The 19,703-nt window shown below is 37.3% G+C and overlaps 1 protein-coding gene across 1 annotated transcript in view; it reads left to right on the forward strand.

Moving 5' to 3' along the window:
• LOC150091450 (exportin-4-like) overlaps positions 1-19,703 on the forward strand; it is a 748,459-nt gene that overhangs the window by 88,600 nt on the left and 640,156 nt on the right. Inside the window, exon 3 of the mRNA XM_090383995.1 lies at positions 9,115-9,256. Within this exon, the coding sequence (XP_090240121.1) occupies positions 9,115-9,256 (142 nt within the window). The remainder of the gene's footprint in view (positions 1-9,114; positions 9,257-19,703) is intronic.

Below are 19,703 nucleotides of genomic sequence, written 5' to 3' on the forward strand. Positions count from 1 at the left end.
TAACTTCAGTACACTGCTATTTCAGTAATTCAACTTAACAATGGGATGATTACCACATTCAGCAAACTCAGAAGAAAATGGAATTAGACATTTTTTGTATGTCAGTAATTGCTGGTGGGCTCTTGAACCAGCAGTTCAGTGCAGTACATGCAAATAGGTTAAAGCATAGAGCAAAATTCTCTGATAACAATATTGTTATTGATTCTCTCTCTCTCTCTCTCTCTGCTCCCCCACCCCCTGTATGCATTTGACTAAGTAAGAAACTTTAAAAATAAATATATATACAGTAAGCGCCAGTTATAGTGATCACTGGTTATTAGAATTAGCCGCTTTACAGAATCAAATTTCAAAGAACTGATTCAAATTGATAAAATGCAGTACACTTTCATAATTTATTAGAATCTTCGGTTATAAGAATCCGTTTTGAACAGCTCTGTGATATTTTTCTGAAGCACACTTCTGGAGGTCAAATTTCTAGAGATCACAACCATAAAACAGTAAAAACCATTCACAGTTTTTGGTTTAATGGGCCTTTTTGTTTGTACAATCTGTTATAAACGGGTAGTTACTACAGCTTTAATAGAAGAAGAAGAAATTGCCCAGTCTGTTACTGATAATTTTGCCAAGGAGGAGGAAAATGAACTCGAATAAAGTTAATTTCATAACTTCATAACCGTGATGGCATGCTTACATTACCAGGGTACCTGCCTGCCCATCGATGAGTGAGCCAACAAGCTTCAAAATCGTGCCATTTGGGTGGTGGTGCCCACTGAGAATAAATAACAGTAGTCTCCTCTATTAGAGAAGTGTTGTTTATTCGAAGTAGTGCAATACCTGGTATCTCGTGAAGGTAGCCACAATATGAGATAAAATCAAACGATGCCTTTACACTACTTATGGGTAAACCATGGTGTATTTCCACCAATATTATATAGTTAAATTCAACCCATAACATGCCTTGTGCATTTAGTCTGCAAAATATTATTATTATCTCTCATATTGTGGAATTAACTTGGCAACCGTCATGGCATGTTTGCCTTATCAGGTTACCTGCCCGCCCACCGAAGAGTGAGCCTACAAGCTCTGAAACAGTGCCGTCTGTGTGGTGGTGCCCACCGAGAATAAATAACAGTAGTCTCCTCCATTAGAGAAGCGTTGTTTATTCGAAGTAGTGCAATACATGCTATCTCATTGTGAAGGTAACCACAATATTGGAGGGAATGGTGTGATTTTTTTTTTTTTTTGGCTGATGCTGCATAAGCTCATACACTTGCTTTCTTGCATCACATGCCACTACTAATATGAGATAAAATTAAACAATGCCTTTACACTACTTATGTAGTTAAACTTATGGGTTAACTGTGGTGTATTTACACCAATATTATATACAGTGGTACCTCGGGTCACGAACGCCTCTAGTCACGAACAAATCGGCTGACGAACACAATTTCCAAACAAATTTTGACTTGACCCGCAAACAATGCCTTGACGCACGAACGCACAAACATGGCTTTGGTGCCATGTTTTCAGCTCGTGAACAGCATCAGTTGTACTCAGGTTTGCGCGCTGTGAACATTGTTTGTCGTTGCGTTGTTCTTGATAAAATTTTTTTTTGCTTTTTGCATTAAATTAACCCTCATTATGGCTCCCAAGAAAGTGAAAAGTGTTAGTGACAGTGGTTGTTGTTTGGTTTTTATGAGCATTAGCAACTAAAGCTATATTGCTCCGGGAATATGCGGTGGTCATTCCCTGACCTTTCCGCATCGTCCGTATTTGGTGGTGACGGGCTCGAACCCCGGTCTAATCAAGAAGCGTGTGCTACACACTGCTGCTCCTCCCCACCTGGCTACGGAGGTGCCTTAGTGACAGTGGTGTAAAGAAGCCTAAGCGTATTATAGTAGAAACGAAGAAGGAAATAATAACTAAACATGAGAATGGTGTTTGTGTTTCTGATCTTGCCATGCAGTACGACATGGCTAAATCTATGATCTGTACTATCTTAAAGAACAAAGATGCGCTAAAGATGGCTGATGTGGCTAAAGGAGTGACTATGTTAATGAAGCAAAGGTCTCAAGTATTAGAAGAAGTAGAAAAATTGTTAGTTTGGATTAATGAAAGCAGCTTGCTGGAGATAGTGTTAGCAAGGCCCTAATATGCGAGAAGGCTTTACTTTTGCACGGTGATTTAGTGGCGAAAACGCTGAATACAAGTGATGCTAGCGTTGATGAATTTAAAGCAAGTAGAGGCTGGTTCGAGAAGTTTCGTTGACGAACTGGAATTCATAGTGTTGTTAGGCTTGGAGAGGCAGCTAGTTCGGACAAAAAAAGCAGCAGATGCCTATATGGAGGAATTTGCGAACTTTATCAACTCTGAAGGTTACGTACTGCATCAAGTTTTTAATTGCGATTAAACGGGACTTTTTTGGAAAAAAATGCCAAGAAGGACCTACATAACCCAAGAGGAAAAGTCACTGCCTAGCCACAAACCAATGAAGGACAGGCTTACACTTTTATTGTGCGCTAATGCAAGTGGGGATTGTAAGATTAAGCCTCTTTTAGTTTACCACTCTGAAAACCCGCACGCTTTTAAACGCAATAAAGTGCTAAAGGGTAAACTTCCGGTATTGCGAATAGTAAGGCTTGGGTAACAAGATTACTTTTTATGGAGTGGTTGACTGAAGTTTTTACGGCAACTGTCAAGAAATACCTTTAGGAAAATAATTTGCCCCTTAAGTGTCTGCTGGTTATGGACAACACTCCTGCCCATCCTCTAAGTATGGAAGAAGACCATGATGTTGAATATGACTTCATAAAAGTCAGATTTCTGCCTCCTAACACCACTCCTCTCATCCAGCACATGGGCCAGCAAGTAATTTCCAACTTTAAGAAGTTATATACAAAGGCTCTTTTTTCCAGGTGTTTCCAGGTAACCAACGACACGGATTTGACCCTGCGTGATTTTTGGAAGGATCACTTCCATATCCTTCATTGCAATAAACCTCATTGACAAGGCATGGAACAATGTTTCTAACCACACATTTCAATCTGCCTGGAGGAGACTTTGGCCAGGTTGTGTGCCTGATAGAGACTTCGAGGAGACAGATGTAACTCTAGTAAACGAGATTGTGACCATTGGCAAGAGTTTGGGCTTGGAGGCCAACGGGGAGGATGTGGTGGAGCTGGTGGAGAGCCGCAGACAAGAAATCAACACAGAAGAACTTGTTGAGTTGCAATGTGAACAGATGAAAGTTATGCAGGAGGAGCACTCAGGAGAGGAGGAGGAAGAGATGGTACATGTTTCAAGTGCTGAGATCAAAGAAATTTGTAGCAAGTGGAGTGAAGTGCAGGTTTTCATGGAGAAACATCACCCTAACAAAACTGTGACCAGCAGAGCAATGGACATTTTAAATGACAACGTGATGTCCCATTTTCTGAAAATTATCCAACAAAGAAAAAGACAAATGTCTCTGGATCGTTATCTTGTGAAAACACCAGCCACCAAGCCAGCAATCGAACCACTTCCCAGGATACAAATAAGAGAAAAAACACCAGAAATGCCCGATGTTATTATGGAATGGGACTCTCCTTCGAAGGAGTAGTCTTCCTCCTCTACTATCTACCTGTGCCAGCAACTATCAACCACAAAGGTAAAGTTATACTGTATATTTCATATTATATATTTTTGCCACACATTAAATCCATAAAAAAGTCAAAAAACAATATGTTTCTGGGGCGGGCGAACGGATTAATTGGATTTGCATTAATTTCAATGGGAAAAATTGTTTCGGTTTGCGAACAGAGTCAAAGAACGAATTAAGTTTGTGACCCGAGGTACCACTGTACTTGACTTATAATAAATCTGTTATTTTTCGGAGGAAGAAATAAAATTTATGACTAAGTTTAAGTTAAATTTTCAGTAATTGGCTAGACAAGTACTCTACATATATGCTGCCTTATAGCCTAGGTATGCATACATATATGCTGCAGTGCCAACTCTATTTCTCACATGTACATGTGCCAGTAGCCCTGCCTCAGGCAGTCAGCATCAACATGCAAGTGTTCAGCGTTCCATTCTGATGAGACAACGTGATAACTTTTCAAACTTTTCATTTCTTTTACTCCTTTAAATACATTAGAAAAAAAAACTTGATATTATCAAGTGCCATGACGATGGTGCATTGTATACTAAAATGCTGGGAAAATGGAATGAATGAAGCATCAGTGCGAATGATTATTTGAAAGAAGGATCAGTATAAAAAGCAGGGAATTTCTACATCATCTTACATGATGAAAGTGATAACTAAGCAAAGAAGTTTGCTGTTGTTTAATATGGAACGTCTTTTATTAATATGGATAGAAGATTGTAATCAAAAGAGAATTCCTTTGAGTCAAAACATCATTCAACCGAAAGCCACGAGCCTTTATAACACACTGAAGGAAAAAGAAGAAAATGAAGAGGAGGAGACTAAAGAAATATTTACAGCCAGTCTTGGTTGGTTTTTCCGCTTTAAAAACCGTGTTGGCCTTCACAATGTTCATATCTCAGGTGCAGGTGCAATCAAAGATGCTGCTGCAAGATTTCCCAGTGAATTAAAAGATATCATTAAAGAAGGTGGCCACAAGGACAATCAAATTTTCAACGTCGACAAAACTGGACTGTTCTGGAAAAAAATGCCCTCATGAACTTTTTTAGCTGAAAATGAAAAGGCCCAACCTTGGATATAAAGCATCAAAAGATGGTTTATCACTTTTGTTTAGTGGAAATTCATCTGGGGATTTTAAATTGAAGCCTCTACTTCGTGTTCTGAGTAGAAAACCCAAGAAATCTTAAAGAGTTGCGTAAAAAACACATTGCCAGTAATTTGGTGATCCAATAAGAAAGCATGGATTACAAGGGAATTGTTTACAGAATGGTTTACAAATTATTTTTGTCTGACTGTTGAACATTACTGTGAAGATGAAGGGATGGAGTTCAAAATTTTGTTGCTTTTAGACAATGCACCAAGCCATCCACTTGAAATTTCTGATCTCAATGAAAATGTAAAAATATACTTTCTTCCACCTAACACAACATCTCTCTTACAACCCATGCATCAAGGTGTAATTGCTACATTCAAGGCATATTATCTGCAGTGAACTTTTTCCCAAGTGATTGAAGCTTCAGCAGGAGTGGGATCATCATCTTTACAAACATTTTGGAAAAATTATGACATCAGGAATGTGATCGAAAATATATTTGCATCTTGGCTAGAAATCACTGCCGACAACATGCAATTTGTTTGGCAGCATGTTTTGCCCCATTTGGCTAATGATTTCACTGTTTTTGAATCACAAGTTCAGACAATTGCCGAAGACATTGTGAAGAATGGAAAAGACTTGGGATTTGAAACTTTGGACATTGCCAATGTACGTGACTGCATTGACTCACATGCAAATGACTTAGACAGTGCAACTCTCCTTGAAATTGATGAGCAAACTGCATATGAAGAAGAGGAAAACAATTCTGAAGTGGATAACACTGAAGTGGCACCAAAAGAATTTTCAACAGAAGAATTGGAGAAAGTTTTTTGGGAGGTTGTATGGCCTGCGAGGCGATTATGAATGGAGATCCGAATGTTGAACGTAGCATCAAGATTGGCAAATTTTACGATGGGATTCAATGCTACAAAGACTTGCATGCTGAGAAAAAGAAGAGATGACTTCAGACTTCATTATTGAAATATCAAAATAAACAGTAAACTTTTTTTCTCATCTCTCATGATGTTACCATTTCATTAATAAAATTTTTGCAATATATTTTATTTCAAATCCTTTTAATTGTCTGTCAAGTGCAAATTGTTTATAGATTTATTATAATTTGTTTATAGACTATTTCTCTGGTATGCATTCAATTAAAACCCATTATAATTATACCTCAATCAGCAAGGTTTCACATAACAGGGAACAATTTTGGTACCAATTATCAGTGCTATGTGGTGTATTGTTGTATAGACTGTTATACAATATTGAAAAAAATCTATAAATAGACTTTGTCATGATAATTTAAAGCAAACTAAAGTGACTATTTAAAATTGCATATAATCATATTACAAAGTGTTGTTTAATTAATATATATATTAATTAAGCTATATACATAACGTAAGTATAAATTTATTTTTATTTTGCTAACCTGTGGATAATATTCTTCTGATTTTCACGAATCATTTAATTAGTAATAAACTTTTGATAACAAAGTGTAAATTTGTGCTTTATATAGCCTGTGGATAATATTTGTTGAATTTTGCTTATTAGAATCGCCGTTTATTAAAGTCAAAATTAAATTTGAAAATGCGATCACTGTAACCGGCACTTACTGTATATACAATATATATATTTTTTAATGTATATATCATTAGTGAATTTTTTCAGCATTTATCTACTAAATAAATTTTTTGCAAAAATCTGTTGGTTGTCATGCTGTAAATATTTAAATTTAGTTTGTGAAAACAAAGCATTTTTTAAATTAAAAATAATGTTATGAACATGCTGGCCAGAGGGGAAAAATTAACTGACAACTATTCATAAACATTGTTATAAGATTTTTTTGGCATGTGGTTAATCTCCCCTCACACATCGGTTGACATTATCAAATTTTAATTGATTGCTAATGAGTGGAAACATTTAGTTACATAATTTCTGTTACATTTTAATATTGTCATATAGGAAGATTGTCTTAATCACATTAATCACATAGACCAGTTATAATTGCCTAAATTCTTTTTGCATGGAGAAAGATTCTCCCATTTGAAAACACAGTGGGGGGATAACTGTACATATACAGTAATGGAGTTTGGCACAGTTTTCTAAAAAAAATCAACATATTGCAATTTGGAAATATTAAAAAAAGTAATCAGGCACTCTTATCAATGATTCCATTTGTTCTTAAGAATCCATGCAAAAAAAGAATGAAATTTCTTTCTTTATAAGATTCTTGCAGGATTATTTTGTCCTTTAATCTGCTTTTGCAACCAACAGGATTTACACTGCATAGATAATGCCATGGCCTTAATAATCATAGGAGAACAAAAACCTGCCTTTGCATTGAGTTGCCTTAGTATTGCACTGCTTTCAAACAGATGGCTTGCTGTTTAGTTAATTGGCAATTTGTTTAAAAGATGAGGCTGCTATGACAGCCTGTTATTGGGCCAACTGGTTCCTCATCAGATAGCAGGTGGTCTCTAGAAGCAATACTTGGACAAAATGGTTGTAAAGAAGTTGTTCGATGTTATATTTGAAATTGGAGTTTTTTTTTCAAAGTTGTAATGTAGCTTAAATTGTCTGTTGAAAGTTGTGAAATTCCAGGGCAACTCATTATGAAGATAAGTTTGTTCTGCTATGAGAATAAAGACTATTGCATTATCCATGCAGTTTAAATCTTGCAAAAACAGATGAAAGGACAAGCCAGTTATAATGTTTACAGATTAAAATAAATTGAGCTGTTAAATATTCATTTGAATTTGATTTTCCAAAACTGCTCAACCTTCATGGTATACATCTCTAAAATTCAGCAAATTTTACGATCTGGCACCTCTCAATCCCTGAAGATACTAGATTTTAAAGAGTTTACTGTAATTGCTTCAGAAGAAATGTATAGTTGCCATCATAACCAAAAACCTGATATTAATATTTCCTATTGTAATATAAGGCATACTAAATTGTTTAACATAATGCATATTGCAGGCTGATGACGTAAAAATGTAGCTTAAAATGTAGCTTTTTAGTCATTAACTTAAAATGTAGCTTTTTAGTCATTGTATTTGAGGTGAATAAAATGTTAATGCATTATCACATGGTATAAGGGTGTTTATTTCATAATATTCCATATATCCTATATAAGGACATATGGAATATGTCCTTATATAAGACATAAGGATCTGTCAAAAGAAGATTAAGTTTGTTCTTTGCCCCAAGGATCTTCTCTCATATTCATATCATCAGGCCACTGTTTCCACCAATCACAATTTAAAACCTCTGACTAGAATCTATACATTGCTATAATTGGCCAACCGTCCAGCATACAAAATTGTATATAGATAGATAAGTCAATATTATTCCTCCAATCTGTGTCAGTTAGTAGCGAACACATGTCTGATTTTGATCAATAATTTTAAAAAGCTTTGTATTCTTTTTAATGTATAATGAGTAATTCTTTCTTGATGATTGCAAGCCTGATGACAATAAAATTTATGAGAGTATTTATTTTATTATTATTGATAATGACTTTTTTTCTTCATAATCTATATTATGGTTTTATTCATTCAGTATTTGGCCTTGAGAATAATGTTATGGTTGAGTGTTGGTTTCACTGCAGATAGTACTATCTGGCCTATGTGTGTATATATATATATATATATATATATATATAGGTAATCAACATTGTTTCATCCACTCTGTCTTAGTAGCTGATCTCTTGCAGTTGGAAGCTTCCCGCATTTGTAAGGTAAGAATTTTATAACACGACATTTCATCAATCATCAGAAATTTGATGAAGTTTAACTGTGTTTGAGTTCACTTTTAGTGAGGAGGGTTTGGAGGCAGTTGAAAACTGTGTTTGCTGCAGATGCAACCTTAAATCCACATAATTTCAAAACAAACAAAATATATTCTGCTTGCAGGAATGTATATTTCCTATATCCATTAAAACTAAAAGATGGAATGCAAGAGGAACTGTTTGCCTGCATGCTGTACAAAATTGTTTTCTATGTTGAGTTCTATGTAAAAGTTCAGAAACACATTTAAAGGCGCAGGTTAGAAAAGCTTAAACAGATGTGGAACTGATCACTGTTTTGAGTTAGTTCTAAAGACATTAAAAAAATTAGTTTACAGGATTTACAATATGCGAAAACATAGGGATAGGTGTATTGCACAAGCAAGAAGGTACTTGGTAAAAGAACACCAAGAATTTTCAACAGATATAGGCTTCCTCTCTGTAAACTTTGTATTGTGTTATTTTTTCTGTTTGTTATTCTGCCCTAGTCTTTATATCAACACACTGAAAAAAGCTAAAATAGTAATTGCTTTTTGCCTCTTTATATTGAATTATACATTCACAATTTTTTTCTCTCTCTTTATCCAGAGAATAGTAGAGTAGACTATGTCCAGTTTCAAGCAGCTTCATTACTCAAACAAGCTGTAATCCGTGAATGGTCTTTGCTTGAAAAATCTACTATTGAATCATTACGTAGTGGTCTTCTTCAGTTTGTGATTCAGAATCCATGGTAAGTGAAATACAGGCTTTATTTTATTTATTTATTATTATTATTTTTTTTTTTGAAGAGTATATTTCAATTTATTCTTATTACTTAATGACAGGAGTGAAATATTTCATTTGTAATGAAAAATAGATGGTGTCAAGACCATATAGAAGTGACACCAGGTTATGTGCTTGGCACTGAATTTGCTGAATGTGCAAAATAGACCTCATGACATTGTAATTTTAGATGCAATAAAAACAGATGCAACCCAAATAGCATTATATTGAAATTGAAAAATTGTGTTTTTATGGTAAAGCTCTTTTACTAAAACAACAATAATGCCTTGGCTGTGATTTTAGCAGTACTGCCATTTCAAAAACTTAAGAAGATAATCCACCCCCTCCATTTTTCAAAAATGGATTGATTTAAAAATCACTATCATTGTTGCTAATAACAGTGATTTTAATGACAATTAACCATTGCTTAGTACCAGAATAGAGTCATGATAATTAGATATTTCATGGGTAATAGTTTTCAAAGTAACTTTTAATCTCTCCTGCAGTGGTTTCCTAACAAGATCCACATGCTGCACCACTTAGCTTCATGTCATTCCCGACAGTGCACCAACTTTGCCTTGTGATTTTTCTGGTTATGTTTTAAATCTCTGATCCCAATGTTTCCTCAGATTGTGTCAGTGAAATTATTCTTTAGGGATGAAATCCTTAAATCTGCATTCCTCCTTATCCCCTTTCCAATAAATGTGCTAAAAAACTTGCTTTTACACAAATGACTGTTGAGTCTTGCCCAAACTATTGGTTGCAACTTCTGTCCATCTATACTTCCACTTTTGTTAAAATCTTATGGTTATGTTGCATCCTCAGCTAAAGATAAAGCTGACACCCTAGCATTCTTCTTTTCTTCTAACTATTGTATTGATTATTTTGGTAACCACTTCTAAAACTGAGAAGTGGTTGAAACAATTGATAATTGGGATACTATCAGAAAAAGTAAGAAAATGAAATGAATCAAGTTTTTGGGAGGTTTGGATTTTCATTACATTTATGGTGCTTTCTTTTTATCTCTCTACTTAATAAGTCTTCCTTTGCTACAAGGAATCAGCAGAGTTTTCAGAAAGGAAAGTTACCTTTCTTTTTTCTCTTAAATTAACATAATTAACCCTACTAATTTCTGATTATCTTGGCCACTTGGTGGCACTGCATCAGCCTTTGCTTAGCTGCTCCTTTCAGCCCTTCAGAAAAGTGTTATAGACTTAAAAAGCAAATATGGATTATGCAAATACTCCATCTTATGCACCCTGGAACCACTTTAGAGACAGATGATTGACCAGATGACAGTGACATAATCTGTCCTACGCCAAAAGGACTTAACATTCTGGTGTGAGTCCTTTTTCCTTCTGTTAAAACAACATAACAGAGATACTCTGAACCCTCCCTGTTAGTGCTTTAGATTTATGATAGAGAATCAGTCTTTTTGACTCTTCCATCACACACACTGTTTTAACATATTTTTACTTCATTTTTGCAAAAAAAAATAATAAAGAGTAAAACTACGGCTTTACCATTAAATTCAGAAATTTTAAAAAATTCTGTGTATTTTTCCTTATTTTCATTTCATTAATGAATTGGCTGTCAGACTTCTAGTCTGTGTTGCTTGAAGTATATGGAAGTTAGAATGCCAGAAATGCTTAGTGTTGATTTTTGATACCATAACATTTCATTGTATTTATCTTTCTTTTTCATGTGTTGTATGAAAGTAATTAACAGTGATCTTCAGTAAGATTCCAAAGAAATAGAATGTAAAATTTCAGAAGACGTGAAAGAATTTCTATGTATGTGAAATATGGAAAGAATAAAATTTTTTGCTTTGTGTACTGTATGTAGATGTGATTTTTCAATTTCAAGTGGAGGGAAATAGTAGTAGTAGTAGTGGCATGTGATGCAAGAAAGCAAGTGTATGCAGCATCAGCCAAAAAAAAAAAAAAAAATCACACCATTCCCGCCAAATGCCTGTCCAGTTCCTCTTTAAATTTATATAACCTATCAACTTCCACAACAACAGATGGAAGTTTGTTCCAGCAATTAACCACCCGCTGGCTAAAGGCAAATTTACGCACATCTATTCTACGTCTGTCTTTTCTTAATTTGAATTTATGCCCCCTTAGGTTCATAATCTGAACGAGTGGAAGGATCCCATCAGAATTCAGCGTGCTCAACCCATTCAAGGCCTTATACACCTCAATCAGATCACCGCACAGGTGCCTAGTCTCCAGCCACTGCAATTTCCAGAACTTAAGCCTCTCTTGCTAAGAGGATCCCTTCATTCCCCTCAGCAATCTTGTTGCCCTTCTCTGTACACTCTTAAGCAAATCTACATCCTTCCTAAAATGAGGCCTCTGGACCTGTACACAGTATTCAAGGTGTGGCCGGACCATTGCCTTATACAGAGGGACAATCACCTCCTTTTCCCTGCTAGCAAAATTCCTATATATCATTGACAAAACCCCATAACCTGCCCTGGCAGCCTGTCTGCATTGCTCAGAAAACTTCATATCTGACTGCACAATTACTCCCAGGTCTTTTTCATTTTCTACCACCTTAAGTGTAGTACTACACAGTTGGTACGTTTCTCTGGGGTTACTTCTACCCATATGCAGTAGTTTGCATTTGTCAAGGTTAAACTTCAGTTGCCACTTCTTAGCCCATCTGCCCAAATTTTCTAGATCCTGTTGCAGTAGCACACTGCCATTATTGTCATTAACAACCCCGATATACCTTTTGTATATTGATAAATATACAAAACAACATTGGACCCAACACCGAACCCTGTGGGACTCCACTAATAACATTAGTCCACGAAGATCAGCCCATTGATTACCACCCTCTGTCTTCTCCCACTCAACCATCCTTTTATCCATTGTAGCAACTTACCCTTAATACCATTCTGCTCCAATTTGTACAATAGTCTTCCATGCTCAACAGTGTCAAAAGCTTTCCTGAAATCCAAATATATGATATCAAAATTATTTTTTGCATCCAGTTCCTTTGTAACCACATCATAATATCCTATCAAATTTGTCAGACAAGACCTTCCCCTAACAAACCCATGCTGTGTCTGAATTATTGCTGCAGTCTTGTCTAGATGATCCTGCAATGCATCTTTAACCAGTGACTCCATTATTTTACCCGGAACAGAAGTTAAACTAATTGGTCGTGTCACCCTTCAATCCCCCTTTGTGAATTGGCGAAATATTTGCACATCTCCAGTCCGTGGGGACCTCCCCTGAGTCCAAGGATGCTCTTATAATTATGGCTAAGGGTTTGCTTAGTTGCTTTGCCGTCTCCTTTAATAAAACTGGATTGATCCCATCCATCCCAGGTGCCTTTCTTATGTTTAACTTCAACAATTTCTCCTCCACTTTTCTCTCAGTTATTACGAAATCATTAAGCACCCTGCTACAATTTGATAACCTTCTGCCATTTTCAAACCTTAATAACTCCTCATGTGTGAATGTAGATGCAAATTACTCATTCAGTTTGTTTGCTATCTGAGCAGGATCATCAACAGTCGAACCATCGACATCAAGTGGACCAATCAGATTCATCCCCTTCCTTTTAGAGTTTATATAAGTAAAGAAATCCTTGCTGTTTTTCTTAGCATCCTTTGCCAAAGATTTCTCGTAATCTGCCTTCACCTGCCTAACCTCCTTTATGACCTGATTACAGACTAGCTTATATCTGCCATAGGCTTCTGAGTCGCTTGATAATTTATATGCATCCCATGCATTTTTCTTCTATATCACGAGTCTCATTAGTTCATTTGAAATTGACATTTATTTGACATATTGAAGCAAATAAACTTAAAGACAATATACACAGTGTAGAAATAAATGCAAAAATAGATGCAGCATTTCACAGTGATGATAATACTATCATAAGTGTTGAATATTTATTCACATCATTTATCATACAACATAATACACTGATTGGACAGAAATCATGGGATACCTACCTAGTAACGGTAAACCCACCTTTCACCCGGATAAGGGCAGTCACACATTTAGTCTGCTAGTTCACAAAAGCATTCCACAGGTATTTCCGTCCATGCTTGCTGCACCACTGTCCATAATTCCGTCGCATTCCTGGGTGGAGGATCCAAAGCTGAAACAGACCTTTCCACAGCATCCGAAAAATGCTCCCCGTGTTTCGTTTCCGGTAAACGGGGAGGCCATTCCAATGTGGTAAAAATCTGCAGAATGCTCTTTGAATCATATTCTAGTCACCATGGCTCCTTGGGGGGTCAGTCATGCTGGAAGAGTCCATTGCCCTGTGGGTGCGTGATGGGATGCAGATGGTCTGCAAGGATGGACACGTAACCTGGACCATTCAGAGATGCGTCTAGGCATACCAGAGGTCCCAACATGTGCCAGTTGAACACGCCCCAGACCATTACCGACTGTCCACTTGCCCGAACAGTTCCTTTTGACATGATGGGTGCATAGCTTCATGCAGCTTCCGCCAGATACACACAACTCCCGTCTGCTCGAAATAACTGGAAACGGGACTCATCAGGGCAGGAGACCCATCTCCAATCATCCAAGGTCCAATGCCGATCTTTCGCCCGGTTGAGGAGTAGAGTTAGCAGTGGTGTTAGCAGTGAGACTCTGGTGGGTCGGTGGGTCCCCTTACCTATTGCAGCTAATGATTTCTGGATAGTCTTGGTGGAGACGTTTTTGGCACCTCTCTTGTTGAAGTCGGCGGTGATTTGTGCCACTGTTGCTCTCCGGTTGGCTGAAACAATTCAAGACAGATGTCGACGGCCACCTTCTCCACCCACAGCACTGTCCACAATGAGCTGTTATTTAAGAAAAGATGTATTCCAAATACACTCTTGATACTGTTGAACGGGGATAATGCAATTTCTGTACCACCTCTGTGATAGACATAGTGATAGACATCTATCCCCATGCATTGGGCACCCACTGTCAAACCTCTTTCAAAGTCAATTAACTCCCAACATTTATCCATATTGATATTGAATTACTGTCTATGTGAAAGCAGTGTACCTATATACCTGCCAAGCAGTAAGTTCATCCACTAGTGAGAGGGGTGACTGACGGCGTCGTGTTGCCCAGGAACCAGGTATCCCACGAATTCTGTCCTTTCAGTGTATATCATAGAACATAATAGATTACGTAGGTGTGTATGAAGTAGAGTGAAATTCAGTGGGTACCATTATTTGTACTCTGTTAAGGACATTTTAAAATTAGTAGTGCAGGTATTATTTGTGTTTATTTGATAAAGTAAGTGAAATTGTTTCATATTTAGTTTCCAAAACTGCTTAAAAATGAGTCAGAGGGAATTTATCCACCATAGTCAATGCTATGGTGGATGAATTCATTTTTTGTAGTTCCATAGGAGTATAATTAATATTAGAAGTGTTTTTACTAAAGCTATAAACTAAGTTTATAACATTATGAACATAACTGTATAGCATAATATACAATGTAAGCATAATACATATTATGTTGCATAATGTGTGAAGAGTGTAGTTTTATTATTGATCTTATTGATTGTTACTTAGGCATTCCTTTCATTTTAGTGTATTATTCTCAAAATAAATTAAATTTAAACAGAAATCATTCCTTGGAGTAGAGCAGTGAAGCAGAGAGCTCAAAGAGCTGTTCTCGCTAGGGGAAAACTGAAGAGGGCATTTTCCTACAAGACAGCTTTTTAAAAAGGGCTTCTTGTTCGATGTTTGTGGAGTGAGATATGTTTCTATCTAAGGGGATGTCTTTGTGAATGCAAAAGAATGTGAGGAAATTCAGCACAAACTCAGTGTTTTGATGGGTATGAGAGCTCGAGGAATTGAAGCCCCTTAAAGGAATTAAAATGGGGATCCCATCAAGTGCCACCTCATTACCAACATGTACAGTAGTGTATCAGCAACAATCCCAATGGCAGAAAGTGTTTCTGCAGGAAGTAGCTATTGTTGGATCTTTAGTTTAGGAAATGGAAAATATGCAAAAAGGATAGGTGGAATAGGACCAAGGAATGCCTGATACCAACAGAAGTTAATGATGTTGTAGAACAATTACTGCCATTTAAGGGCACAAAAGGTGATGCTCATCAACTTTTCATTAGTGTTGTCACTAATGATATTGAGAATAGGCGATCTGAATATTTATTTAATAGGTATAGGTCAATGTTGAGAAAAAATTGCAAGTTAAGATTAAATTTGAAAGCATCTGCTGTTCTGTCCAGGAGGTAGTAAATGATGAGAACCTTGTCAGTCAGTTTGGCATCTGAGGCTCATGACTGATGGCTTGTGCTTTTTAACAAGGAAGAGTGTTTTTTGGAGGGATGCGATATACATAAATAGAAGGGATGCAATATACATAAATAGAAGGGATGCAAGGATATTTTCTGATGGTATTGAAGCAATGTGCCCTCGTGGGTAGTATAGTTAGTAGGATTGCCGTCCTCCCCACACCAGGTGGAAAAGACCAGAGTTCGAATCCTGTCGATGATGGGAGGAATTTTTGTGAGTCTTTTTCACAATGTGGCTGAGTTTTTGTGGTTGATAGTAGCAAGGTTTTTCACCTGGAAACTTGGGTTTTTCATCCAGCAAAAACAGAAAATCAGCCTTAGTTGCTGATGCTCCTAAAACCCAACTAAAACTACAATTGAAGCAACGTTAGGTGGATTAGTAATCTTTTAGTGTTTGGGGGGGGGATACACAGCTTTGATTCTGGCTCTGCTTCTATTGGGTAACAGCAGCTAGGAAAAACAACATGTATGGGATTACAAGGTGTGTTAATAACCCTCATGTGACAAGCAGTTACATCAGATGTGTCAGGGTTAGTAGGAGCAAAAACAGGTACATATATACTTGCTACACTAATGCTAGGAGTATAGTAAACAAATTTCAGAAATTTGAAGTATTTTTTAGTTCATGAAATGTGGACATTAGCATTAGTAGAGGCATATGATGCAAGAAAGCAAGCTTATGCACCATCAGCCAAAAAAAAAAAAAAAAAACCCCTTCCACTTCACCCCTCCGTTCGTTCGAAATACCTGTCCAGCTGAGCCTTAAATTTATTTAGGTTGTCAACTTCCAGAACAAGGGATGGAAGTCTGTTCCACTAACCAACTACCCGCTGGCTAAAGGCAAATTTCTGCACATCTATCCTACATCTGTCTTTCCTCAATTTGAATTTATGCCCTCTCAGGTGATTATTCTGAGCAAGAGACAGAATCCCATCAGTATTGAGCATGCTCAAACCATTCAAGGCTTTATACACCTCTATCAGATCACCTCGCCGGTGCCTAGTCTCCAGACACTGTAATTTGCAAAACTTAAGCCTTTCTTCGTAAGAGCACCCCTTTGTTCCATTCACTAATCTTGTTGCCCTTCTCTGTACTCGTTCCAGCAGCTCTACATCCTTCTTGAAATGAGGCCTCCAGACCTGTATACAGTACTCTAGGTGTGGCCTGACCATTGCCTTATACAAGGGAATAATCACCTCCTTATCCCTACTAGAAAAATTCCTGTATATCATTGATAAGACACCATGAGCTACTCTTGCAGCCCGTCTGCACTCTTCAGAGAACTTCATATCTGCCTGCACAACCACCCCCAAGTCCCTTTCATTCTCTACCACTGTCAATGTAGTACCACAGAGTTGATACGTTGCTCTGGGGTTGCTGTTTCCCATGTGTAGTACTTTACATTTGTCAATGTTAAACTTCATTTGCCACCTCTCAGCCCATCTGCTCAACCTTTCCAGATCCTGTTGCAGCAGCATAGTGTCAGTAGTGTCCGTAACAACCCTGCCAACCTTTGTATCGTCTGCAAACTTGGACATTAAGCTTGATATACCATCATCAATATCATTTATAAATACAGAAAACAATAATGGACCCAATACTGAACCCTGAGGGTCTCCACTAATAACATTAGTCCACGATGAGCAGTGTCCATTGATTACCACTCTCTGTCTTCTCCCCCTCAACCACCCCTTTATTCATAGCAGCAATTTGCCTCCAGTGCCACACTGCTCCAATTTGTGCAGCAGTCTTCCATGTGCAGCAGTATCAAAAGCCTTTCTAAGATCCAAGTATATAATATCAAAGTTGTTCCCCATCCAGTTCTTTTGTGACTGCATCATAGTATCCAATCAAATTGGTCAGGCAAGACTTCCCCTTAACAAAACCATGCTGTGTCTGAGCTATAACTGAAGTCTTGTCTAGATGATCCTGCAGTGCTTCTTTAACCAATGCCTCCATTAATTTTCCTGGAACAGAAGTTAAACTCACAGGTCTATAATTACTTGTGTCAGCCTTTGAGTCTCCTTTGTGAATTGGGGTCACATTTGCACATCTTCAGTCTATGGGTACCTCCCCTTAGTCCAAGGAAGTTCTCATAATTATGGCTAAGGGTTTGCTTACTTCCTTTACTGCCTCCTTTAATATAACTGGATAGATCCCATCCACCCCAGGTGGCTTTCTTTTGTTTATCTTCAACAATTTCTTCTCCACTTTACTCTCAGTTATTACAAGATTATCTAGCTTACTGCCAGAGTTGAATACACCTCTGGCATTCCACTCGCTGAATAACTCCTCATGTGTGAATGTCAACGCAAAATATTCATTTAGTTTGTTAGCTACCTGAGCAGGATCATCAACAGTTGACCCATCGATATCAAGTGAACCAATCTGATTCATCCCCTTCCTTCTAGAGTTTACATAAGTAAAGAACTCTTTGCTGTTTTTCTTTGCATCCCTTGCCAAAGATTTCTCGTAATCTGCCTTCGCCTGCCTAACCTCCTTTGTAACTTGGTTACAGATCAACTTGTATCTACCATAGGCTTCTGTTTCACGTGTAAATTTGTATGTATCCCATGCATTTTTCTTCTCTGCCATATGTCTCATTAGTTCATCTGACATCCATTTAGGCTTAAGCCTTGAACAATATTTCTTAGTTGGTATGTAAAGCCTAATAGCTTCCAAAATAAGTTCTTTGAATGCTTCCCATTTTGAATTTGCTGTTGGTAACATCATCAGTTGGTCCCACTGTATAGAATTTAAATACTGTCTCAAACCATCGTAGTCGCCTTTATGAAAGCAATAACCCTTCCCTTTATTCCTGATGGTAGTTAACTCTTTGAGTAAATCCCACTTCAGCACACTGTGATCACTGCCACCTAGTGGTTCCTCTATCAGCAGATTCTTAATGCATGAAGAGTCACTACTGATAATCAAATCAAGAGTATTACTCCCTCTAGTTGCCTCCTGATCATGCTGATGTAGAAAACAATCATCCAATAAATCCACAAAAGCCTTGCTAGTGTGTGAGTGACCAACCCCCAAATTCCAGTAAATATCTGGGAAATTAAAATCCCCCATTATAAGACTCTCTGATTTACTGGCCCACTCTATTTCCCTGTACAGTTTCTTATTATACTCATCAGAGTCATTAGGCCTATAGCACACTCCTACTCTCAGTTTTGATCTCCCAATGCTTATGTCACACCAAACTGACTTGACACTGCACTGTCCAGCGATGTCGACTGGCTTCACTTCCTTGGATTTTATGTGTTTCTTAACTAATAGCATAACCCCTCCTCCCTTTCTATCCTGTCTATCCTTTCTGTAGACGCCGTACTCCCCAAATTCCAGTTCTGCATTCCTTATATCTGTGTGACACCCTCTCTGATATCCCAACAATATCCCCCTTTGATGCTTTGAGCAATACTTCAAATCCATCAAATTTATTTACCAAACTCCTAGCATTGGTGTACACGCAAGTATACATGCAATCATCATAAGGCTAGTAGAAACATAGTGCCACTCAGATGAAGGAAAATGCAGGATTTGAATATGGCGTGTACAATTCTTACAGACAGGACAGGAAGGTGAGTGTTTACCTCTTGGTTAAGAAGCACATTGACTCGAAGGCAGTGCATCTGGTTGACATGGATATCTAGTGCAAAGTTGAGTCAATTGTAACATAAGCATTAGAAAAACAAATTGATGGTAGGGGTATGTTATAGGCCAAATGATATAATGTGTAATATAGACAAATTTGTATAAGTTAGGATTGGGCTAGTAAATCAGAATGTCCTACAACAGGGGACTTTAATTTTCCAGATGTTGATTGCATCTTTGGGCTGGTCACTTGCACAGTGACCAGCCAGTAAATCTTTTCTTGATTAATTGGATTACATGCTTCCTACACTAGTGGAAAAGAGCCAACAAAAGAAAGCAATACTCCCGAGCTGATTATCAGCAGTAATTCTTCATGCATTAAGAAACTCCAGATAGAGGAACTGCTAGGTCTTAGTAATCGCAGTGTATTGATGTGGGATTTGCTTAAAGATGTAACTACTGTCAAGGGTAAAAGGAAGGGATATTGCTTTCATAAAGGTGATTACAATGGTCTTAGACAGTTT

This window comes from Mastigoproctus giganteus, chromosome 1 (assembly GCF_048544385.1).
Source record: "Mastigoproctus giganteus isolate SK-2022 chromosome 1, ASM4854438v1, whole genome shotgun sequence".
In the NCBI taxonomy this organism is placed as follows: Eukaryota; Metazoa; Arthropoda; class Arachnida; order Uropygi; family Thelyphonidae; genus Mastigoproctus; species Mastigoproctus giganteus.